The 27,049-nt window shown below is 44.3% G+C and overlaps 1 protein-coding gene across 1 annotated transcript in view; it reads right to left on the bottom strand.

The window, feature by feature from the left end:
• TBC1D32 (TBC1 domain family member 32) overlaps positions 1-27,049 on the bottom strand; it is a 151,283-nt gene that overhangs the window by 89,874 nt on the left and 34,360 nt on the right. The window contains exons 7-14 of the mRNA XM_077295932.1: positions 26,556-26,634; positions 23,249-23,346; positions 23,107-23,168; positions 22,543-22,678; positions 13,664-13,723; positions 9,364-9,460; positions 3,720-3,857; positions 2,191-2,274 (exon numbers count right to left, since the gene is read on the bottom strand). Coding sequence (XP_077152047.1) covers positions 2,191-2,274; positions 3,720-3,857; positions 9,364-9,460; positions 13,664-13,723; positions 22,543-22,678; positions 23,107-23,168; positions 23,249-23,346; positions 26,556-26,634 — 754 coding nt within the window. The remainder of the gene's footprint in view (positions 1-2,190; positions 2,275-3,719; positions 3,858-9,363; positions 9,461-13,663; positions 13,724-22,542; positions 22,679-23,106; positions 23,169-23,248; positions 23,347-26,555; positions 26,635-27,049) is intronic.

The raw sequence follows: 27,049 nt of genomic DNA, 5'->3' as shown, positions 1-27,049 counted from the left end.
ATGTCAGCGTTAAGCAATGAAATCAGGCGATAGTTGCAGCAATGGCTTTCGTCTTTACCTTCCTTTGGGATGATGGTAATGAATGCTTCTGGCACCTGTTGAGGGGGGGTGGCAACTGCAAGAAATGATTTGAAAAGGTCTACCAGGTGGGGAATTAGAAGATTAGAAAAATGTTTGTAATAGATTATCGAAAACCCGTAAGGGTCTGGAGCTTTCCCATTCGGGATAGATTATAAGGTATCTTTAATTTCTTTAGCTGTCACTTTAGAAAGAAGTGTCAATCAGTGGGGGTTATCGTCGGCAGGGCAAGAGGGGGTGAGAAAGGCTTGTATTCTATCAGAGGCATCCGCGCTATTTTTTCTAGGGTCAGGAAGATCTGGATTATACAACTCTTCATAATAGTGCTGAAAGGCCTCGGTGATCTCATCAGAACCAACTACTCTCCTATTCGAGCTAGTATAGATATGTTTTATGAAGCTTCTTTCCTTCTGTTTCTTTAGAAGCTGTGATGTGAGCTTGCTGCCCTTATTACCATGCAAGTAGAATCTATGCCTGCTCCACATGTACGTTTTGACAGAATTAACATTAAGCAGATCCTTTAATTTGTGACGGAGAGAGGCAAGTTCCTCAAGGTCCGACCGGGACCCTGTGTTCTTATGAAGGCATTCCATCGCATTGATTTGGTGGAAAACAGAGTGAATTTCTTTCTCTCTTTGTTTTTTTATATGGGAGCTTAATGCAATAAGTTTGCCTCGAAGGACGGCCTTGTGTGTTTCCCATATAATTGCTGTAACCCTATCAGCAGTAATGTTTTCACTAAAAGAATCTAGAGATGGAGACTTCCAGAGTCTCAATGTTCCTAGAGTTTTCAAGCAAGGATTCATTTAAACGCCACAACATGGCGGGACGGGGTAGTGTGGTGATGTTAACCTCCATATATATAGTGGCATGGTCCGAAATCATAATTGAGTCAATATGGGTAGCTTTTATTAAGGGAAGAGCTTGTGATAGAACAAGGAGATAATAAAATCTGTGGTATAATCTTTAGTTGTAGGATGAGCAATTCGATCCAGTAAGTTGAGAGAGTCTAATGTGTTCATAAGCCGCCGTCTGAGTTTCTGAGAGATGGGGGAGGATCCATTAGAGGCATCTATGCTAGGGTGGAACGTTAGGTGTAAATCTCCGCCACAATCAACAAACCTTCTCTAAACAGGCAGCAAGAGTTTAGGTAAGCCAGGCTAGTTGGTTCTGGTTAGGGGGATATAAATTCCCGAAGGTCACAAGAGTATTTGCCAAAAAACCCTTCACAAAGATATACCTCCCCTTTTGGTCAGCTAGACAATCTTTGTGCGTGAAAGGGGTACCCCTTTTGATGCAGAAGCACTGCAACTGTTGTACCAGGTGAGAAAAGAAGAAAAGGACATGTTTGGTACTCTACCTAGTTTAAAGTGGGTCTCCTGAATGAAGGCCACCTGTGTTTTTCTCTTCTTAAGCAGTGTTAAAATTTGGTTACGTTTTGAAGGAGCATTGATACCTTTCACGTTGAATGAAGCTACAGTGATCAAGCCCGAGTGGTCCTGTCTATTTTTCTACTATTTTTTAATTGGATTATGAACTTTTAATTATATTAATAAAAAAGCATTACTTTAACCATTTGAAGCTGAAACAATCTTTTTGGATTAACATTAGTTGGGACATGTATTATCTGAATACATTCACAAATGACCACGAGTTGGCAGCATTTCATGTGTTTATTGTTATGCCTAATGTCTATTTTCTGTACAAGTCCCCTCTAAAATGTAAAGCGCTGCAGAATATGTTGGAGCTATAGAAATCAAATTATTATTATCATTTCACTAAAAAATAATTAAAGAAAACATGTGTTCAATTCTAAAAATTCTATTTACTTATCTTATCTCTTTACTTATCTCTGCAAGCAGAGACTTTACTTACTGTGATCCAAAAGCAATAAATATGAATGTCTCTGTAATGGAGTGACGCAACTCAAAACGGAAAAAAGATGCAAGATGAAGGGGAGTTTTTTTTTTTTTTTAACAAGGTACTTAATTTTTTTTTATGAAGCGACAGGTCCTCTTTAAGTTATAATGCTCTTGAATTAAAATCACAAAACCTCAAACTTCTGCATAATATAAGCAAATTAACAAAAATACAAAATGTAAAAATGATTACCTGTGTAGGCTGTTTTCTGTCCATTTGGGCAATATAACATTATATGGGTAATCAGCACAATCAGGTCACACAGGGAGACTGATTCTGAAATATCAAGTATAGAAATACAGACAAATAAAACTGTTACAATGATGCAAAAAACATCAACGCTATCACTTTTTACTATTCAGAATTACTCTTTTTTCCAAACCAGAATGAATGAGAGGTTAGTAAAGGGTAGCCTAACATTGTTCACATAACTAAATGACAATAGAATCTTATTGCAAGGCCTAATGAAATTGCCCGATAAGGGTTAAGTAAGTTCCATCATTGCTTGTCGCGCATGTAATAAAAAATGACATTTGGAGCAACATCATCTAAAATCATTTTTAACAGCATCAGCATGGAGTTACACATATAATTATTGGCCAGTCAGTCATACATCAGATTGAAGGATCTGAATGACTACACTAGCAAATCAGGCACATATTCAAAGGGGTTGTCACACGAACAAAGTACATTTTAATCAATAGATCTAGAATAATAAATTCCACATTGAAATGTGTTAAAAAGTGTTATTGTGCTGACATAATATTATAAATGTGCCCCTGCTATGTATTGTTATTTGCGGTGTCTGACAATGTAGAGCTGTTCCAGTTCATGATTAGCACATACCACAGCTCCTGGTCAGAAAACATAATAATTAGTTGGCATTATTTGTGTGAGGGAACACATTTCCCTATCTGTCTGTTTTATCACAGGTGTGTTTCTGCTGTGTCAACAGTCCTGTGAGCTCATCATATATCAAGTTAGTGACATGTCATTTCAGTGGCCAATGGAGGTCCTATGTCACTGACTTGATTTATGATGAGCTCAGATGGTTGGAGATGCAGCAGAAAAACTCGCTCCTGTGATAAAGCAAGCAGAGAAATGTGTTATCTGAGATAGCAGTAGATGTGAGCCTCTGCTGTCTAATCTGTATACTTACTCATCATAAGTGACTTATGCTTCTTCCCCGGGCCACGAGCTGTGGTATGTGCTGACAATGAACTGGAGCAGCTCTGTATGGTGGGGGCACAGCAAATAACAGTATATTGTAGGGGCACATTTATAAGATTATCTCATCACAGGAACATTGTTGAACTTATTATTATTACAAGATCTATTGGTTAAAATTCACTTTGTGGACCAACTTCTTTTAAGAGTAAGACCGAATGGGCTTTCGGAAAGTAGCAAATAATGGGCAGTACATATACAAGAGTTTAGGCCGACGATGGCCAAAGAATCCAATATCACTGATCAAACTACTGTTTGACTTTAATTGTAAGTATATGGCCAGCTTTACTCACACTGCTGCACTATTCCATATCGAGGCAACAAGCAAAAAAAACAAAATTCCCTGTATGGTTATAGGTTGTAGGAAAACGTCTAAAAAATGCCATGCACATATCTTGTGAACACAAGATGAATTGACTCTTGTACTCCATGTACGGAAGAACCTAATGTATTCTGTACACTATCTTTCTGTACATTATCTAATTGCTGGTTACCTTTTCGGTTTTTCAGTTTTATGGGGAACAGTTTTCTGCCGTGTTTGTAGATCAGCAGCCTTCCGAGAACATTAAGTGAATGAACAAAGTACAAATATTGCAGCTCCTTCCTTGAGTAGAAAGTCTTCTGTTTAATGCCTGGAAATAAACAGAAACATATTAAAAAAGGGGAACTTTATGAGATAAAAGGAGAACAAAATAGTACCCCTTCTCGAATATTTATAGTCATGCTTGGCTCTGTAAGACAGTCAGGTTCTTCACTATTTAAACTGATGTGTGATATTTCCTATTACTGTGTGATGGAAGGCTGTATGCAGGATGTAGTGATGCTGGATGTCTAATCGGCCTGTAGAAACGATTGGTGGCACCTAGTAATTCTTTTGTTATTGTGGAGCTGTCAGTGACCGTAACGGGGTATATACAGTATATAAACATGTCAAGTTTTGGAATTAGAGGTGCCTATACCATACACTCATTGTTAGTTCCCAATAACCAGGCTAGTAGTGTGAGCAGACACGGCCTCATGGATCACTCGTCAGTCAATCGCGTAATTGTCCTGACAACTGGCAGCAGCGGAGTTGCATTCCTTTGACAAGCGGTGGCAGCAGTGGGATCTGTGTAATCTCTCCAATGTCATCCTTGACAAAGTGGTACCAGTGGTGGGTTCTGTTTGAACCTACCCCCCAGCTGTGTATCTTTGACAATGTCTTTACCTTTAATTAAAGTGGCAACATATGCAACATGCGAAGTACATGATAATTTTTTTTTTCTATAAACCTTATGTAAATAACTGGTATACAGTGGGGAAAATAAGTATTTGATACACTGCCGATTTTGCAAGTTTTCCCACCTACAAACAATGGAGAGGTCTGTAAATTTTATCGTAGGTACACTTCAAATGTGAGAGACAGAATCTAAAATTAAAAAAAAAAACAAAACAGAAAATCACATTGTATGATTTTTAAATAATTAAATTGCATTTTATTGTATAAAATAAGTATTTGTTCACATATTAACCAGCAAGAATTCTGGTTTTCATAGACCGGTTAGTTTTTCTTTAACAAGCCCTTCTACTCTGCACTCATTACCTGTTTTAATTGCATATGTTTCAACTTGTTACCTGTATAAAAAAGTCACCTGATCATACATTCAATCACACTCCAACCTCTCCACCATGGACAAGACCAAAGATCTTTCTAATGACATCAGGGACAAAATTGTAGACAAGGCTGGGATGGGTATAGAATAGGCAAGCAGCTTGATGCGAAGGCAACCAATGTTGGCACAATTATTAGAAAATAGAAGAAACACAAGATGACTGTCATTCTTTCCCAGTCTGGGGCTCCATGCAAGATCTCACCTCGTGTGGTAAGGATGATTCTGAGAGAGGTCAGGAATAGCAATAGGCGAACCCAAACAGTAAAGTTCGGGACCGCGGTCACAAGGTCCTGAGCACGGGTTTCCATGGGAAACACGTGTTACAGTTTGGGTCCAGGGTCCGTAAAAGAAAACATAAAACTAATAATAAACATTATAAAAATTATACTTAACCTGTCCAGCGAAGCGTCCTCCCGTCCCGCTGTCTCCCGGCTGCATCTGCTTCCGGGGACACTAATTACCTTATTCACTGCACTCTGCAATCTTCGGCTTTTTCCTACAGTGTTCGTGCGTTGACGTCACCGCACAAACACTGTCGGAAAAAAAACGAAGACTGCCGAGTGCAGTGAAAAACCGCCGGAAGGTAATGAGCGGCCCTGGAAGCAGATGCGGCCAGGAGACAGCGAGACGGGAGGATGTGTCGCTGGACAGGTAAGTATCATTTTAATGTTTATTATTAATGTTATGCTTTCTTTTACAGGCTCCCCCACCCCATCCCATATCTGTAAAGTCCGAGTTCGGGGTTCGGACGCAAGTTAGCGTCATCTTCGGCCCCGAACTTTACAGAAAAACTCGGGCGAACCTGCCGATCCTGAACATCAGGGGGTTCGCTCATCACTAGTCAAGAATCAGCCCAGAACTACATCGGAGAACCTGGTCAATGACCTGAAGAGAGCTAGGACCACATTCTCAAACATTACAGTTAGTAACACACTACGCCGTCATGGATTAAAATCCTGCAGAGCATGCAAGGTCCCCCTGCTCACGCCAGCACATGTTCAGGCCCGTTTGAAGTTCGCCAATGACCATCTGGATGATCCAGAGGAGCCATGGGAGAAGGTCAGATGAGCCAAAAATAACACTTTTTGGTATCAACTGCACTTTGTGTTTGGAGGAAGAAGGATGAGAACCCCAAGAACACCGTCCCAACCATGAGCATGGTGGGGGAAACATCATACTTTGGGGGTGTTTTATGCAACGGGGACAAGAGGACTGCCCCGTATTGAAGGGAGGATGGATAGGGTCATGTATCGCGAGATTCTAGCCAACAACGTCCTTCCCTCAGGAAGAGCAATGAAGATGGGTCATGGCTGGGTCTTCCAGAAGGACATTGATCTGAAACACACAGCTAGGGCAACTAAGGAGTGGCTCCGAAAGAAGCATTTCAAGGTCCTGGAGTGGCCTAGCCAATCTCCAGACCTGAACCCAATAGAAAATCTTTGAAGAGAGCTGAAACGCAATGTTGTCCAGGAAAACCTAAAAGATCTGGAGAAGATCTGTACGGAACAGTAGGTCAAAATCCCTGCTGCAGTGTGTGCACACTTGGTCAAGAACTCGAGGAAATATCTGACCTCTGTAATTATGCAAAAATCATATAATGTAATTTTCTGTTTTTTTATTTTTAGATTCTGTCTCTCACAGTTGAAGTGTACATACAATAAAAATTACAGATCTCTCCATTCTTTGTAGGAGAGAAAACTTGCAAAATAGTCAGTGTATCAAATACTTATTTTCCCCACTGAATATACTAAAACACACATTTATACATATATGTGAAAATTATTAGATAAATATAATTAGATAAATAAATAAAATATGTAGTATGATAGTAGTATAAACAAAAAGAGAAAGAAAAGAGTGACAAGAAAAACAAGAACCCTGAAATATATACAAAATTAATTAATTAAAACAACAGTGTGCAAATATCTGTGAATGTGCTAACTGTACCTACCCCAAAATGGTATTAGTTAAAACGTCAGCTCAGGGGCCAAAAAATAAGGCTTAACACAGTGCCACATCCTGAAAACTGAAAACGCTACAGATCCGGAAAATGGCGACAAACACAAAGAAATATTTTCATACAACTTTCAAAAAAAATTTCCACTACTTAAGTAACAAAAAAAGTATACATGTTTGGTATCGGTGTACTCATACTGACCTGGAGAATCATATTGCCAGGTAAGTTTTACCATATAATGAAAATGAGCGTACACTTTACACTAAGGGACTGTGCTATACATAATAAGTGAGTACACTTTATACTAAGGGACTGTGTTAGACATACTGTAATAATTGATAACGTCTTCCTCCACCTCCCCATGTTCCTAAATCCATTATAAATCCCTCTTCCTCCCATCCCGATCCCCCACACCCCTCATTATCCTCCTCCCCCCGCATGCCATTATTGCCCTCTCCCCCACCCCCATGATTGCCCTCTTCACCACCTTCATCATTGCCTTCTCCCCACCACCACCATCATTGTCCTTTCCACTGCCACCATCACTGCCTTCTCCCTCACCACCCCATCATTACCCATTCCAACACCTCCATCATTTCCTCCTCCCCCACCATCCCCATCATTGCCCTTTCCACCACCACCATCATTGCCTTTTCCCCCCACCAACCCCATCATTACCCATTCCACCACCTCCATCACCACCACCCCATCATTGTCCTTTCCAATGCCATCATCATTGCCTTCTCCCCCACCACCCACATCATTACCCATTCCACGACCTCCATCATTTCCTCCTCCCCCACCATCCCCATCATTGCCCTTTCCACCACAACCGTCATTGTCTTTTTCCCCACCACCCCCATCATTGCCCATTACACCACCTCTATCATTTCCTCCTCCCCACCACCCCTATTATTGCTCATTCACCACCTCCATCATTTCCTCCTCCCCACCACCCCCATCATTGCTTTCTCCCCCACCACCCACATCATTACCCATTCCAGACCTCCATCATTTCCTCCTCCCCCACCATCCCCATCATTGCCCTTTCCACCACCATCATCGTCTTTTTCCCCACCACCCCCATCACTGCCCATTACACCACCTCTATCATTTCCTCCTCCCCACCACCCCCATCACTGCTTTCTCCCCCACCACCCACATCATTACCCATTCCATGACCTCCATCATTTCCTCCTCCCCCCACCATCCCCATCATTGCCCTTTCCACCACCACCATCATTGTCTTTTTCCCCACCACCCCCATCATTGCCCATTACACCACCTCTATCATTTCCTCATTACCACCACCCCCATTATTGCCCATTCACCACCTCATCATTTCCTCTTCCCCCACCACCCCATCATTGCTTTCTCCCCCACCACCCCTATCATTGCCCTCTCCGTCAACCCAATCATTGCCTTCTGCCCCATCACCCCCATCATTGCCCTCTCCATCAACCCAATCATTGCCTTCTGCCCCATCACCCCCATCATTGCCCTCTCTGTCAACCCAATCATTGCCTTCTGCCCCATCATTGCCCTCTCCTCCACCCAAACACACACACAGACACACACAGCACCATTCACCTCTCTGCATACATACATACATACACACACATATACACACCTTGCCTCACCTCTGCGCACGGTATCCTGAAGCCGCCCCATCACCGGCAGCTTCCTGTCTCGCACAGCCGCGGCGCTGAATGACGATGTAATTCTGCTGTGTGAGACAGGAAGCGCGGGCAGGAAGCAGGACAGATCCATTCCCTGCAGCTCCGCTCCACTGCCATTTTCTCTAGCAGGCAGAGGAGCTGCAGGGATTGCTCCCTGCCTGTCGCACATGAGGGCAATCTGGCCAAGGGCCCCCCGAAGCCGGATAAACTGCTCAGATTGCCCTCATTATTAGCTGCCCTGCAGGGGCCCCCCAGAGCCTCCGGGCCCCAATGCAGCCGCACCAGTTGACCAGGTGGTATGTCCGCCCATGGTGCACTCTATAAAACTACGTCTTCAGATGCCCAGCAGATCCCTCAGGAGTGTTTACAACGTGAGGACACTGCTTGACAGAGAATCAGAATTTAGCTTCCCACCATCAGAAAATGACCTATTGTTTAAATCAAGTTGTTGTGTTACATGTTTGTTTTTTTTGTTTGTTTTTTTTACATTTCACAGCCTGTATTAAAAATAAAAAAATAGAAATGTTACAATCTTACAACTGACCCCTGGGGCATTTTTAGACTCTAACTTCCTATTGGTTCAGGAAATAGCACATGTACATTAGCCACAGTGTTCAGATCCCTGCTCTATCTCTTGCACTGAAGTGTCTAATGTGAGTGTAAAAAGGTCATAATGAAAGTAGGGGGAGCAAGGTCAGGTGTGACTGGTGCCTCTGATGAAATGCAGCCTTGCTTATTGAATGGACAGGAAATATAGGAGTCTAAAACAGCCTCAGTAGTCAGTGTGAAATCTGTAGAGGTTATTATCATGAGTGCCAAAAAGAAAAACATATATACATATTATACTGACCTGGATATGGCTGGGAAGATGATGTTTTAGTGTTTTCATCAGCTCCTGACTGTGATGACTCATAATATGCAAAACACTGTTCTATGGCTGCAATTATCTAGAAGACAGTATAACAAATACCAGGTTAAAGAAGCCCTCCTCCCATCAGAAATTTTATCCTCTTAATATATTGCAGCCATCAAATTATACAGCACTGTGTACTTACAATTGCTCATTTTGCCTTTCTATTCAGCTAATCGTTCTGTTTTCCATTAGGTCTATGACGTTGCATGATTAAAAACTGACTGGCTGAGTCCTTATAACCTCTATGGAGAAACAGGAGGTCAATTTTCCCTGTATGAGTCATCAGTCACTGCAAAAGTCACTGGCCGGGGGGCGGAGGGAGTAGCTGGGCCAGGAGTTGGAGAGGAGAATGATTTCTGCAGGGGCAAGAGACTTCCTGTTTCTACATACAGCAGAGAAAAGAGAAGACCCACCTCTTCCGACAAGCCTACAACCTGCAGTAACCACCGATCGACCAAACCGCTGCATGACCAGCTCTACCCTCACCTACTGTATTCTCACTAATCCCTTGTAGACTGTGAGCCTTCGCAGGCAGGGTCCTCTCTCCTCCTGTACCAGTTATGACTTGTATTGTTTAAGATTATTGTACTTGTTTTTATTATGTATACCCCTCCTCACATGTAAAGCGCCATGGAATAAATGGCGCTATAACAATAAATAATAATAAGAATAATAATTAACTGGATAGAAAGGCAAAATGAGCAATTGTAAGTACACAGTGCCATATAATATGATAATTGCAATATATTAAGAGGATAAAAACTTTCATTGGACTGCTTCTTTAAACTCTCTCTTCGTGGAGTGCACCACAAACAGGAGTTTTTCTTTCCTGAAGCATTTTTGCAGTCTTTTGATTTGAAAGAACCTAGGCTGGAACAGATTTCATCAGAATCCACTTCAAAGTAGCATGCAGTTTTTTTGAGCAGGCAGAAGCTCTTCGGAACAAACAATGGATATAGATAGGAAGAGTTTTCAAAGCCTTTTTGGAACAGAGAAAACTCATAAGGATATTTTCACATACCGTATATACTCGAGTATAAGCCGAATTTTTCAGCTTTGAAATTGCCCCTCTCGGCTTATACTCGAGTCATACCGGGGGTCGGCAGGGGAGGGGGAGCGGGGGCTGTCTAAAAATACTCACCTAGTCCAGGCGTGGTCCCTGCTTCCCCGGCGCCGGCAGCAGCAGCTTCAGCTTCTTCCTGTAATCAGCGGTCACATGGTCCCGCTCATTACAGTAAATGAATATTCGGCTCCACCTCCCATAGGGGTGGAGCCGCCTATTCATTACTGTAATCAGCGGGACCATGTGACCGCTGAGTACAGGATGAAGCGCTGCGGCGTCGGGGAAGCAGGGAATGGACCGCGGCAGGACCAGGTGAGTATACGGGGAGGGGAGCGCAGCGCTGCGCGATAGTCACCTGCTCCTCGTTCCGGGCGCCGATCTGTCTCCAGCAGTGACGCTGAGGTCAGAGGGCGCGGTGACGTGGTCAGTGCGCGCCCTCTGCTGAACGTCAGTGCTGGAGACAGAACGAGGAGAGGTGACTATTGAAAGTGCGGGGGCCTGAGCGACGGAGAGGTGAGTATGTGATTTATTTATTTTATCGCAGCAAATGGGGCAAGTGTCTGTATGGAGCATCTATGGGGCCATAACGTTCCTGCAGCACTATATGGGGCCATAACATTCCTGCAGCACTATATGTGGCCATAACATTCCTGCAGCACTATATGGGGCCATAACGTTCCTGGAGCACTATATGGGGCCATAACATTCCTGGAGCACTATATGGGGCCATAACGTTCCTGCAGCACTATATGGGGCCATAACGTTCCTGCGGCACTATATGGGGCCATAACATTCCTGCAGCACTATATGGGGCCATAACATTCCTGCAGCACTATATGGGGCCATAACATTCCTGCAGCACTATATGGGGCCATAACGTTCCTGCAGCACTATATGGGGTCATAACATTCCTGCGGCACTATATGGGGGCCATAACGTTCCTGCGGCACTATATGGGGCCATAACGTTCCTGCAGCACTATATGGGGCCATAACATTCCTGCAGCACTATATGGGGCCATAACATTCCTGCAGCACTATATGGGGCCATAACATTCCTGCAGCACTATATGGGGCCATAACATTCCTGCAGCACTATATGGGGCCATAACATTCCTGCAGCACTATATGGGGCCATAACATTCCTGCAGCACTATATGGGGCCATAACATTCCTGCAGCACTATATGGGGCCATAACATTCCTGCAGCACTATATGAGGCCATAACATTCCTGCAGCACTATATGGGGGCCATAACGTTCCTGCAGCACTATATGGGGCCATAACATTCCTGTAGCACTATATGGGGCCATAACATTCCTGCAGCACTATATGGGGCCATAACGTTCCTGGAGCACTATATGGGGCCATAACATTCCTGCAGCACTATATGGGGCCATAACATTCCTGCAGCACTATATGGGGCCACAACGTTTCTGCAGCACTATATGGGGCCATAACATTCCTGCAGCACTATATGGGGCCACAACGTTTCTGCAGCACTACATGGGGCCATAACGTTTGTGCAGCACTATATGGGGCAAGTGTCTGTATGGGGCCATAATTAACGTTTGTAGGGCACTACGGCATATGGGGCAAGTGTCTGTATGGAGCATCTTATAGGGCCATAACGTTTGTGCAGCACTTTAAGGGGCAAATATCTTTATAGAGCATCTTATGGGGCCATAATCAGCATTTGTGCAGCATTATATTGGGCAAATGTGTCTATGTAGCATCTTATGGGGCCTTTATTAACCTTTATGCAGGATTATATGGGGCATATTTTAATATGGAACATCTTATGGGGCCATAATGAACAGTATGGAGCATTATATGGGGCTCCTGATTCAATATGGATATTCAAAGACACTTAACCTACTGATGTCTCAATTAATTTTACTTTTATTGGTATCTATTATTACTTTTGACATTTACCGGTAGCTGCTGCATTTTCCCCCCTAGGCTTATACTCGAGTCAATAAGTTTTCCCAGTTTTTTTGTGGCAAAATTAGGGGGGTCGGCTTATACTCGGGTCGGCTTATACTCGAGTATATACGGTACATTTCTTTTGGGGTTTTGTTTTGTTTTTCAGCACATCTGTAAAATAAAAATCTATAAAATTCATATAAAAAAGTTCTATTTGAATATTCCCCAAGACTCCTAAGGGAACGTTCACACAGAACCTTTTAGGCTCCGGCCTATCCGCGTCGTTTTTGAAGCAGAAAATGCTTCACTAAAATGCTGTGAGTTCCCTGACGCGTCTTTCTCATCGAACATATTTTGTGGCCATTTAAAAAAAATAAAAATCATATATACATGTAAGGCTGGTTTCACATTTGCGTTTAAAAACGCAGCGTTTTAAAAAAAAAAACGCATGTGGTGAAAAAACGCATGTAAACGCGTGCAAACGCTGCGTTTTTTAGACGCATGCGTTTTTGCATGCAGAAAAAAAACGCGGCGTTTTGCCGCGTTTACATGCGTTTTTTCCTGCGTTTGCGTTTTTGAAACGCATGCTGAGAAGTGTGTGACAGCTGCCAATCATCAAAATCAACAAGAAAACCCACTATAAATAGAAATAGCTAGGGTTAGGGTTAGGGGTAGGGTTAGGATCCCTAGGGTTAGGGGTAGGGTTAGGATCCCTAGGGTTAGGGGTAGGGTTAGGATACCTAGGGTTAGGGTTAGGATCCCTAGGGTTAGGGGTAGGGTTAGGGGTAGGGTTAGGATACCTAGGGTTAGGGTTAGGGTTTGGATCCCTTTATCACCTTGATGGTGGGGGGTGGCTTATAAGTGTGTATTCTTGTTTTTTTCTATAAAAACGCATGCGTTTTTAATGCAAACAAACGCATGTGCTTAAAAACGCATGCGTTTACATAGACAGCAATACGTTTTTTTTCCGCGAAAAAACGCCGCAAAAAATTACTACAGGTTGCATTTCTGCAACAAAACGCAAGCATAAAAAAAACGCATGCGTTGTCAAAAGGCGGCAAAACGCATGCAAAAAAAGCATGCGTTTTTAATGTTAAGTATAGAAAAAAAAAGGCATGCGTTTTTTAGCGCTAAAACGCAGCGGCAAAAAACGCAAGTGTGAAACCAGCCTTACATAGTGGAAGCCACCAGAAGAGAGGTCAGGTCACTTGTTTTAGAGGTTTCCAAGAAGCTACATAATAATACTCACCAAAGATTTATATCTTTTCTCAAGAAGACGCAACACCACAGTCCTGCTGTAATAGGTGTGCTGGAGGGGAAACGGTAACGATCACGGCAGAAGATAAAACAAACGTATAGACAGGAGTAAGAAGTCTGCTAGTCATTCGTTTTCATCAGCTTGTTAAAAATTATATTCTGTCACTAGATAATGAGACTCGTTCAGCGTGTGCTCACTATACCTTTACCGTATACGGCACATAAAATAGTGTATTATTTGTATTGCCTTTTCACTTTTATTACTAAATTAAAATATTTTCTATTAGATTATATATAAAAATTATATAAAATATACAGTACAGACCAAAAGTTTGGACACACCTTCTCGTTTAAAGATTTTTCTGTATTTTCATGACTATGAAAATTGTAAAATCACACTGAAGGCATCAAAACTATGAATTAACACATGTGGAATTATATACTTAACAAAAAAGTGTAAAACAATTAAAAATATGTCTTATATTCTAGGTTCTTCAAAGTAGCCAACTTTTGCTTTGATGACTGCTTTGCACACTCTTGGCATTCTCTTGATGAGCTTCAAGAGGTAGTCACCGGAAATGGTCTTCCAACAATCTTGAAGGAGTTCCCAGAGATGCTTAGCACTTGTTGGGACTTTTGCCTTCACTCTGCGGTCCAGCTCACCCCAAACCATCTCGATTGGGTTCAGGTCTGGTGACTGTGGAGGCCAGGTCATCTGGCGTAGCACCCCATCACTCTCATTCTTGGTCAATAGCCCTTACAGTCTGGAGGTGTGTTTGGGGTCATTGTCCTGTTGAAATAGGGATTTTTGTGTTACTCACCGTAAAATCCTTTTCTCCGAGACGCTCATTGGGGGACACAGGACAGTGGGTGTATGCTTCTGCCGCCAGGAGGCTGACACTAAGTAAACATAAAAAAAGTTTAGCTCCTCCTCCGTTGTATACACCCCGACACTGGCTACCAGAGAATCCAGTTTGGTGCAAAAGCAGTAGAAGAACAAAAAACGAGGAACAGTATAGCAGCATAAATACAGAAAACTTATGTCTAGAAAAGACCTACTGCCTGATAAAATTCAGAATCAAAAGCAGCCATCAGGCTACCAGGGAGGGAGCTGTGTCCCCCAATGAGCGTCTCGGAGAAAAGGATTTTACGGTGATTAACACAAAAATCCCTATTTCTCCTTCGCCTCATTGGGGGATACAGGACAGTGGGATGTCCTAAAGCAGTCCCTGGGTGGGGAATTAACTCACAGGTTATAATTATCCAAGCAGCTGTCATCATAAGTGCGTTACTGCTGCCTGAAGAATCCTCCTACCCAGATTTGAATCTGCAGAGATCTGGGAATGGACATTGTAATGTTTGGCAAAGGTATGGAGACTAGACCAAGTCGCGGCTCTGCAAACCTGTTCTGCTGAGGCCTGGTGCCGAATCGCCCAGGAAGCCCCCACTGCTCTAGTGGAGTGGGCTTTGATTCCAGCCGGGACTGTCATGCCCTTGGCGCGGTAGGCCTCCTGAATAGCTGAACGTATCCACCTGGCCAAGGTAGATTTCGAGGCCGCGAATCCCTTCCTGCAACCCTCTGGGAGGACAAACAGAGCATCCATCTGTCGAAAGGGAGCTGTTCGAGAAATGTACCTCCTCAGTGCTCTCACTAGGTCCAACGTATAGAGAGCTTTTTCCACACGGTGCGTCGGTGCTGGACAAAAAGAGGGAAGAACTATATCCTCGTTAATGTGGAACGAAGAAACAACCTTCAGCAAAAAGGAGGGCGCTGGTCTGAGCACCACCTTATCCTGATTGAACCGTAAAAAAGGGGCACGACAGGAAAGGGCTGCCAGCTCTGATACCCGCCTTATGGAAGTTATGGCCACTAAGAATACGACCTTCCAGGAAAGGAAAGTTAAGGAAACCTCCTGAAGAGGTTCGAAAGGAACATCCTGTAAAGCCCTTAAGACCAAATTAAGGTCCCATGCTTCCAAAGGAGTTTGATAAGGAGGGACCTTATGAGCGACTCCCTGAAAAAAGGTCTTTACCTGTAGGTTAGTAGCAATCCTACGCTGAAAAAGGACCGATAAGGCTGAAATCTGCCTCTTAAGAGCACTTGGAGCCAGCCCTGGATTCAGGCCTGCCTGGAGAAAGGCAAGAATATTTGGAACGGAAAAAACGCAGAGGAGGCAACCCTCGCTCTCTGCACCATGAAAGAAAAACCTTCCAAGTGTGATAATAAATCCGAGCCGAAACGTTTTTTCGGGCACTGATCATGGTATCAGCCACCTCTTGGGAGAACCCGGCCTGAGTTAACACACAAGATTCAACGGCCAGGCCGTCAAATGTAGGACCCCTGAGTTCTGGTGGTAAATCGGCCCTTGAGATAGAAGATCTGGACGGTCGGGGAGCCGCCACGGAGCTCTGGCGAGAAGGCGTACCACGACCGCCGCGGCCAATCGCGGGCGACCAGAATAGCTGGCTGTTATGGGCCTGGTGGTTAGGTGCACCCAGAAAGACCTGATGGTTAAACTAGAAATCGGGACGAGCTCTGGGAAGTGGGAGCTCTGCTGACCGCATCACTAATCCTATCACACAAACACTAGAAATAGCCGTGGAGCGTACCTAACTCTCCCTAGACGCCTCTTCACAGCCTAAGAGCTAACTACCCCTAAAGATAGGAAAATAAGCCTTACCTTGCCTCAGAGAAATTCCCCAAAGGTAAAGGCAGACCCCCACATATATTGACGGTGAGTTAAGAGGAAAGTCACAAACACAGGAATGAAACAGGTTTTAGCAAAGGAGGCCAGATTTCACTAAACAGTCAGAGGATAGAAAAGGGATCTATGCGGTCAGCACAAAAGACTACAAAAAACCACGCAGAGTAAGCAAAAGGACTCCCCATACCGACTCACAGTGTGGAGGTGCCACTCTGCACCCCAGAGCTTCCAGCTAGCAAGGGAACATCATGATAGCAAGCTGGACAGAACTTAGCAAGTACTAAGCAATATATTCAGAACGCAATAAACAACAAATACGCTAGCAGGGACTTAGCTTCTGTTGGAACAGTCAGGTCATCAGAGAAATCCAAGAGAGATCTGAACCAGTACTGAAACATTGACAGCAGGCATGAGGCAACGATCTGAGTGGAGTTAAATAGAGAAGCCAGCCTAGCGATAACGAGGGCAGCTGGGAAAGCAACCTCAAGGATCAGCAGTACCACTCAAAGCCACCAGAGGGAGTCCAAAGACAGAACTCACTGAAGTACCATTCATGACCACAGGAGGGAGTCCAAGAACGGAATTCACAACAGCTGGCACTCTTTCTGACTTGATTTTCTTGATTACTTTTGGGAGCAGTGCCAGAGGGGGAAACAGATATGGGAGATGAAACTGGCTCCAGGTCAGAACTAGTGCATCCACGGCGATTGCCTGTGGATCTCGATACCGGGCGACGAATCTGGGTACCTTGGCATTCCACCCGGACGCCATTAGATCCACGTCCAGAGTCCCCCATAGATGGCATATTTGCTGAAACACCTCGAGATGGAGAGACCATTCCCCAGAAGCCAGACCCTGCCGACTGAGGAAGTCCACCGCCCAGTGCTCCTCGCCCGGAATGTGGACTGCCGAAATCACAGAGTGATTTCTCTCGGCCCAGCACAGAATTTGCTTTACTTCCTGCATGGCCACGTAGCTGCGGGTGCCCCCCTGATGATTTATGTATGCCAAGGCTGTGGCATTGTCCGATTGAATCCAGACAGGGCGACCCGCCAGAAGATGATGGAAATATTGTAAAGCCAATCGAACTGCCCGAATCTCCAAGAGATTGATAGGAAGAGCTGACTCTGGGGAGGACCAGCGCCCCTGAGCAGTGTGGTGAAAGAACACTGCTCCCCAACCTAGGAGACTGGCATCCGTTGTAACCACAAGCCAATTGGTTGGAGGGAAGGGTTTCCCGTTTAGAAGGGACGGGTTGTTTATCCACCATGAAAGAGCCTGCCTGACCTGGAGAGACAACCGGAACCGGAGGTTGAGGGAGGATGGATTCTTGTCCCATGCTGCTAAAAGTGCATGCTGGAGAGGCCAAAGATGAAGCTGAGCAAATGGTACTGCTTCTATTGTTGCCACCATCCTTCCTAAGACCCTCATGCAGGACCGGATTGTATGAAAGCACGGTTGCCGAAGGATCCTCACCTCTCGCCGAAGGGCTAGGACCTTGTCCTGAGGCAGGATCGAGAGGGCTTGAGAAGTGTCAAAAATTATCCCCAGAAATGAGATTCTCCGGGATGGTACCAGGGATGACTTTTTTAAATTCACTAGCCAACCTAGACGAGAGAGAGTGTCTAGAGAAATGCTGACATTCTCCTCGCAGGCCTGAAAGGTCGGCCCTTTGATGAGAAGGTCGTCTAAATATGGCAACACTACTATGCCTCGGGAGTGCAGAATGGACACCACGGTAGACATGACCTTTGTGAACACCCTGGGGGCGGAGGCCAGCCCGAAGGGTAAAGCCGTGAACTGGAAGTGTAAGTTGTTTATAGCAAACCGGAGAAACCTTTGATGAGCAGGAAAAATGGGAATATGCAGGTAGGCATCCTGAATGTCTACCGAGGCCAAGAACTCCCCCTTTTCCATTGATGCAATGACTGACCGGAGAGATTCCATTCGAAAGTGACGAATTTTGACGAACCTGTTTAAGTGTTTGAGATCTAGAATGGGCCTCACTGATCCGTCCTTTTTGGGTACTATAAATAGGTTGGAATAGAACCCCTGAATTCTCTCTTCCCTTGGAATAGGAGTGATGACCCCGCGGAGACGAAGGGAATCTATAGAATTGAACAGGGCTTGACGCCGGGACTCGGACCCGGGAAGACGGGATGGGAGGAACTGTTGTTGGGGTTGGCAAACCAGCTCTATTTTGTACCCTGCGGACACGAGCTCTCCCACCCACTTGTCGTGAATTGACTGGAGCCAGACCTGGTGAAACAAAAGTAGGCGCCCGCCTACTCTGTCGGTGGCAATCCGAGGATGCCTCCAGTCACTTGGCTGAGAACCTTTGAGCCCTGGACCCCCTGGATCTAGGCGGCTGGGAACGTATTCTTCCCCCCGGGTTGGCTCTATAGGAGATCCGATTGTCTCTGTCCAGATTGGGTCGAACCTGCGCAGCAGAACCTGACGTTGGGGTCCATCTGGTACTGCGAAAGGGCTTGAAACGGGCCTGAAATTGACGCCGAATTGGCTGTCTAACCCTCTGCTGTGGGAGAAAATTGCTCTTCCCCCCTGTGGTATCAGAAATAAGCTGATCCAGCTTCTCTCCGAATAAGCGACCCCCCTGATGAGGGTTGTGAGAGATTTCTTAGAGGTAGAGTCTGCCCGCCAAGTTCTTAACCAGAGAGCCCTTCTAATGGCAATTGCATTTGCCGCTGCAGAAGCAGCACAGTCTGCTGCATCTAAGGATGCATTAATCAGATAGCTTCCAGCAAGGGTTATCTGACTTGACATTTATGTCAACTCCGCTGGCAAGTCTCTCTCTTGCAGAGCCTTTGTCAGAGATTCTGACCAAGACATCATGGCTTTAGCAACCCAAGTTGCCCCAAAAGAGGGAAAAAGGGCTGAACTTGAAGACTCAAAGACAGAACGAGCCAAACTTTCTATAAGATGATCCGTGGGATCCTTAATAGAAGAGCCGTTGGGGAGGGATAACAGAGTATTAGAGGCTAAGCGGGACACCGGCGGATCTACAGAAGGAGATTCCGCCCACTTACTATGTAGCTCAGGAGAAAAAGGGTATCTTGCTTTCAAGGCCTTTTGCCCTGAAAAGCGTTTATCTGGGTGTTCCCGGTTTTGCTGAACCAGGTCCTCAAACTCGGGGTGAGAAGAGAACACCCTATGAGATAGTCTGGCCCGCTTAAAAGAAACCTTGTGATCCGAGGGTAAAATGGGTTCGTCCTCTATTCCCAGGGTCTGATTGACAGCCTCAATCAGGCTATCTACTGACTCCTGATATCCAGGAGACTCTAAATTAAGGGACCCCTCTGAATCATAGTCTGAATTGAGTTCCCCGCTTTCCGCTGGGGAAGGAGAGCGAGAGGCAGAACTCCAGGATGCTGATGCACCTGATGGCCCGGGAGACGCTGTGAGATTTCGCTTCTCCCGCGTCTGTCTAGAGTGAGCGCAGCCCCTGCAGGCCGCAGGCCCCTGAGAATCCGAAACTCTCTCTAAGACAGATGAACTGCTGTCTCGGACCCCAGCCGGAGCCTGAAGGGACTCGATTGCTTTGGTTAGGGATGCCATGGATTGTGATAATGACATGACCCATTCCGGTGGAACCAACCCAGTCTCTGCCGGAGGGGCAGGAGTAACCGCTGGGAAGATTGCTGGGGAACTTTCAGGGGGAGAGGAAAATCCATGACGGTGCAGGAACCCAAGCTCCATTTTCCGCTCTGGGATAAGGAGAGGGACCATCCACCACCCCTCTATCACCACAGCCAAAACATAGGTGTAGAAAAACACAGGGGGGTCACACGGACATCTAAGGGCACCTGTACAGCCTATGGTCTAAAATACCTTAGGGTGGTCAGGGCCAAGTCCGGCGCGCAATCCCACGTCGCGGGAAAGGATACGTGGAGGATACTCGCACGTGCCTGCCGGTTGCTGGTTTGGGGAGTTCGGACCCTCAAAAGGGTCTGTCGCCACCTCTCAATCCTCATGAAGTGAAATAAGGGTCCATAGGATCCGGGACCCAGAGGTGTGCCTCCTTCAGACACTAAGCATGAACTGGATTCTCTGGTAGCCAGTGTCGGGGTGTATACGACGGAGGAGGAGCTAAACCTTTTTTATGTTTACTTAGTCTCAGCCTCCTGGAGGCAGAAGCATACACCCACTGTCCTGTGTCCCCCAATGAGGCGAAGGAGAAAAATAAATGATGGTCCAACTAAACGCAAACCGGATGGAATAGCATGCCGCTGCAAGATGCTGTGGTAGCCATGCTGGTTCAGTATGCCTTCAATTTTGAATAAATCCCCAACAGTGTCACCAGCAAAGCACCCCCACACCATCACACCTCCTCCTCCATGCTTCACGGTGGGAACCAGGCATGTAGAGTCCCATCCGTTCACCTTTTCAGCGTCGCACAAAGACACGGTGGTTGGAACCAAAGATCTCAAATTTGGACTCATCAGACCAAAGCACAGATTTCCACTGGTCTAATGTCCATTCCTTGTGTTCTTTAGCCCAAACAAGTCTCTTCTGCTTGTTGCCTGTCCTTAGCAGTGGTTTCCTAGCAGCTATTTTACCATGAAGGCCTGCTGCACAAAGTCTCCTCTTAACAGTTGTTGTAGAGATGGGTCTGCTGCTAGAACTCTGTGTGGCATTGACCAGGTCTCTAATCTGAGCTGCTGTTAACCTGCAATTTCTGAGGCTGGTGACTCGGATAAACTTATCCTCAGAAGCAGAGATGACTCTTGTTCTTCCTTTCCTGGTGCGGTCCTGATGTGAGCCAGTTTCTTTGTAGCGCTTGATGGTTTTTGCCACTGCACTTGGAGACACTTTCAAAGTTTTCCCAATTTTTCGGACTGACTGACCTTCATTTCTTAAAGTAATGATGACCACTCATTTTTCTTTAGCATAATACTGCTTTTTTCTTGCCATAATACAAATTCTAACAGTATATTCAGTAGGACTATCAGCTGTGTATCCACCAGACTTCTGCACAACACAACTGGTGGTCCCAACCTCATTTATAAGGCAAGAAATCCCACTTACTAAACCTGACAAGGCACACCTGTGAAGTGAAAACCATTCCCGGTGACTACCTCTTTAAGCTCATCAAGAGAATGCCAAGAGTGTGCAAAGCAGTCATCAAAGCAAAAGGTGGCTACTTTGAAGAACCTAGAATATAAGACATATTTTCAGTTGTTTTACACTTTTTGTTAAGTATTTAATTCCACATGTGTTAATTCATAGTTTTAATGTCTTCAGTGTGAATTTACAATTTTCATAGTCATGAAAATACAGAAAAATCTTTAAATGAGAAGGTGTGTCCAAACTTTTGCTCTGTACTGTATATAAAAATAATATTATAATAATAAAAACAATAAAACAACAAGGATTTCTGATAGTTATTTTACTGAATACAGTTTTATGAAATATTTCTTTACAGTTCCTTCCATCTATGAGGGCATTATCTAGTTTGCCACAGGCAAGTGGGTGATGCTGGGCACAATCTACTTGATTTCTGTGAACGTGTATATGGTGCAAGGAAGAACTTTTTTGCATGGTGGCTCAGTGGTTAGCACTGCAGCCTTGCAGCGCTGGGATCCTGGGTTCAAATCCCACCAAGGACAACATCTGCAAGGAGTTTGTATGTTCTCCCCATGTTTGTGTAGGTTTCCTCCTACATTCCAAAAACATAGTGATAGGGAATTTAGGGTAGATTGTGAGCCTCATCGGGGACGGGGATGATAATGTATGTAAAGTGCTGCAGAATAAGATAGCGCTATATAACTAAATAATAATAAATACCAGGGTGCCAGAGTTGGGACTACGGAGACTACCTGACCAGTGCTAAATCCTTTCAGTGATGCAGAAAGTAGCCATCAGGCAGGCTACATTACTGGGTCCCACTAGTTACAGTATGTAGAGGCAGGTACCCTCCTGGGCCCTGTTTCTCCCCTGATGCCCCTGGTTGGTGTGTTACTGCCATTATATCACCTGGCCAGAAGCGACTGAATGGAGTAAAGTTAGTGATCACTGAAGCTTATCTCAGGTAATATGACCCCTTCCACATCGGCTTGGGCCACTGGTTATGAAGAATGGCTTGTTCGCAATATACAATGTGCTGGTAAGAGATAGAATACAATGGGGGCACATCATTATAAGTTACCATCCATTTCTTGAACCACACAGCCTTTGTATCGATCATTGACCAGTAGAAAACTGGATCTAGGAGCATTTGTGAGCTTGATTCCTGAGTGACTGACAACAGAGACAACGTGCTCTCTACAATTTCTTCCATGTACCTAATCACAAGGAAAAATGGCACTTAGTGTTTGGACATGGAAAGGCATATATGATCATATAGCGGGCGATGTTGGAGAGTCGCCAAGCAGTAACTTCTGCTAAGGACCACCAGAACCGACCACAACTGCAAATGGACAACTGAGATCTACATGTTTGGCATGGGAAGCCACTGTACAGACAGTGCAGTTTTAGCAAGTATTTTTTTAGGATTATTAGATGAATGTTTAGAGAATATTTTTAGTGTACATTCATATTAATTTGCTCATCTGACGGCTGCATATGGTGATGGACACTTTTAGGCTACAATAAATGCAAAAAGTGTATAGACAAGACTGAAGATACAGTATTCTGTAAGAGTGCCCCCTAAAGCTCTCTTCTTGAGAAAGGGTTTTTGTATTTATCGCAACATAAGGAGAACAGAACATACTTTTCAGGATGTCTGATCCAAAAAGATGGAGCTTCCTTCTGGTAATCAATCAAAAGGCGAATCTAGAGAAACAAGTTCTAATTGTGAATGCACTTAAAAAGGCAACGATGACTAAAACAGGGAAGAGAGCACATAACTTTACCTTTTTCAGTGTCCGCACAACTTCAGGATTGGTAATATCGATACCGGTTAATAATATCGGTTTGTGATTTAAAACAAAGGATGATTCTAAGTGTTTGGCTGAAAGAAACAAGAAAATGCATTCCGTAAAATAAATGTATTATTCATTATTAGTATATTTGTGCTACGTTTTTGGTAGTGACTTTTTCTTTATGCAACTATCTATATAAAAAAAGAACAGAAATCCTACAAAGTTTTCATACCAGCTACTGGAGTACACATGACCGACAAACCTTTTCATTTGTTGTAGCTTAATTTTTAATTTTACTGTGTAGACTAGGGTAGAATCAGAAGAGTCATCTCATAATAATAATAATAATAATAATAATTTTATTTATATAGCGCCAACATATTCCGCAGCGCTTTACAACTTATAGAGGGGACTTATACAGACAACAGACATTACAGCATAACAGAAATCACAGTTCAAAACAGATACCAGGAGGAATGAGGGCCCTGCTCGCAAGCTTACAAACTATGAGGAAAAGGGGAGACACGAGAGGTGGATGGTAACAATTGCTTTAGTTATTTGGACCAGCCATAGTGTAAGGCTCGGGTGTTCATGTAAAGCTGCATGAACCAGTTAACTGCCTAAGTATGTAACAGTACAGACACAGAGGCTATTAACTGCATAAAGTGTATGAGAACATGATGGAGGAACGTGATTATGTTGTTGTTTTTTATTAATAGGCCACACAGGGATAATTAGGTTAATGCGTTGAGGCGGTAGGCCAATCTGAACAAATGAGTTTTTAGTGCACGCTTAAAACTGTGGGGATTGGGGATTAATTGTATTAACCTAGGTAGTGCATTCCAAAGAATCGGCGCCGCACGTGTAAAGTCTTGGAGACGGGAGTGGGAGGTTCTGATTATTGAGGATGCTAACCTGAGGTCATTAGCAGAGCGGAGGGCACGGGTAGGTTGGTAGACTGAGACCAGAGAGGAGATGTAGGGTGGTGCTGAGCCATGGAGTGCTTTGTGGATGAGGGTAGTAGTTTTGTACTGGATTCTGGATTGGATGGGTAGCCAGTGTAATGACTGGCACAAGGTAGAGGCATCGGTGTAACGGTTGGCGAGGAATATGATCCTGGCAGCAGCATTCAGGACAGATTGGAGCGGGGAGAGTCTGGTAAAAGGTAGGCCAATTAGTAGAGAGTTACAATAGTCCAGACGAGAATGAATAAGTGAGACAGTAAGAGTTTTTGCAGAGTCGAAAGTAAGAAAAGGGCGAATTCTGGAAATGTTTTTGAGATGCAGATAAGAAGAGCGAGCCAGTGATCGGATGTGGGGGGTGAATGAAAGCTCGGAATCAAGGATGACTCCAAGGCAGCGGGCATGTTGCTTTGGAGTAATGGTGGAACCGCACACAGAGATGGCAATGTCGGGCAAAGGTAGGTTTGTAGAGGGAGAGAACACGAGGAGTTCAGTTTTTGACAGGTTCAGTTTCAGATAGAGGGAGGACATGATGTTAGAGACAGCGGTAAGACAATCACTGGTGTTTTCTAAAAAGGTCGGCGTGACAACAGGAGAAGAGGTATATAATTGGGTGTCGTCAGCATAGAGATGGTACTGGAAACCAAATCTACTGATTGTTTGTCCAATAGGGGCAGTATACAAAGAGAAGAGGAGGGGGCCTAGGACTGATCCTTGAGGAACCCCAACAGTAAGGGGAAGGTGAGAGGAGGAGGAACCAGCAAAACAAACAGTGAAGGATCGGCCAGAGAGATAGGAGGAGAACCAAGAGAGAACGGTGTCCTTGAGGCCGATGGAGCGGAGCATAGTGAGGAGGAGCTGATGATCCACAGTGTCGAATGCTGCGGAGAGATCCAAGAGAATTAGCATGGAATAGTGACCATTAGATTTAGCTGTTAGTAGGTCATTAGAGACTTTAGTGAGGGCAGTTTCAGTAGAGTGTAAAGAGCGGAAACCAGATTGAAGAGGGTCGAGAAGAGAATTATCTGAGAGATAGCGGGTAAGACGGGAGTGGACCAGGCGTTCCAGGAGTTTAGAGATGAAGGGAAGATTAGAGACAGGTCTATAATTAGCGGCACAATTTTGATCGAGGGAGGGCTTTTTAAGTCTCATCAAAGTGTGTGAAATTGAAAGGGGTAGTCAAAAACAAAACTTTATTTTAAACATAAATGACGTCTTCTTTGTTAATGCTTTGTTTGATAATCCAAGAGAATGCTGCAATAGTCAAACAAGTCATCATCAGGGAGCATAGGCTGATGAAGGCTTTTCCTGCATGCCTGATAATCTTCTTACAACAACCACTGACAGTGCGCTCTCTTGTCGGCTTGTCACTTCTCATCAAAGCTGGTGAGAAAGTGCACTGTCATTCTGCGTATTGCAGAGTGGCGAGAATCTACTAAGCATATGTTGGAATTGACAACCCACGTATGCTCAGTAGAGCAGGGACTAGCCCAGCCCCTGAAACAGAGGTCATTGACAACCCTTCTTTTCAGGGAAGGGGCATAGGGTGCGGCAGTGACCTCTGCCCTCTGATGATTAATTTGACTATTCTTGCATGCACTGATATTCTCAAACGGAGTCTCGTCAAAGAGGAAGTAGTAAAAAAAAATAGAGCAGTTAGATAGGGTAGTGAGGGAACGATAGGGACTTTCTAATTAAAGTATATTAGAAAAGAGATTAGATTATGACATTAAATACATAGGCATTTAGGATTAAAATAATTTTTAGTTTCCGATCACCCCTTTAAATGGGTTATCCACTACTACAACAACCCCTCTAAATCTGAATGTTTGGCCCCGTGAAAATAAAAACACCTTTGCACACCTCCCGTGCCAGTGACATTCCAGTGGTGTTGGTAGTCCAACTCTGTTGCCAGGGCCCATGTGAGGTTGTTACGTCACACGAGCCCTGCGCCCATTCAGCGGTAGTGTCACTTTGGATTTTTAATTTTGTTGTTTCTCGCTTTTTGCCTAGATTACCAGCCAACCCTGCAGTCTATCAGTGGTGGCTTTTCTCATAGGCAAGAAACACAGTGCCTACAAGCTCTTTAGAACAGAGCTAGTAGGCCATGCTCTGAAGATCTACACTGGATCTGGCCCGGCTTAGTGCGATGCTGTAAAGGCAAAACTGCGTTTGCTTGCAGAGTCCGGGAGCACACAGTTTAGGCAAGTGGCACACACTTTTAGATTGAGAACATGTTTATTACTGGTGGGCAATGATGAATATACAGTGTCATGGAGCATTCTACCCTATGTATTAAAATCAATAAATATGTATTATATAACCCGGACACATACCCAAGCTTGTGTAGACTTCTCGTGCCATATTCAAAGGAGACGAAGAGAATGTTTTAGCATAAAAGCGCAAAATTCTTTCCTGAAAACAATCAATTAAATATTTTATGTGTACAGTCATATCAATTGTTCATCTGTCAGCTGCATATAGCGATGGCTACTTAAGCTAAACAAAATGCAAAAAGTGTGGAAACAAAGCTGAACAGACAGTATTCTGTAATGCAGACACAGGGCCCCGTACAGCTCTCTTCTTGAAGTTTTTTATTTACTGCAACTTTTCACAATGTTTGATCCAAAAATATTCAGATTAGTCACTTGTAATAAATTACAGAGCAGGTACTTTAAATTATCAAACTCACAGAGACAACTAAGAAGCTGGGTTTGGTGTCGGTATAGATGAATGATCTACCAACAGTCCAGAGGACAAAGTGTGACACTGCTTTGAAAACAATATAGTGATAGGTCAATTAAAGTTAAGGAAAAGCCTGATCTATCGC

Source organism: Ranitomeya variabilis, chromosome 3 (assembly GCF_051348905.1).
Source record: "Ranitomeya variabilis isolate aRanVar5 chromosome 3, aRanVar5.hap1, whole genome shotgun sequence".
NCBI lineage: Eukaryota > Metazoa > Chordata > Amphibia > Anura > Dendrobatidae > Ranitomeya > Ranitomeya variabilis.
Note: the sequence above shows the minus strand (reverse complement) of the source record. Positions and strands in the feature narration are given on the sequence as shown.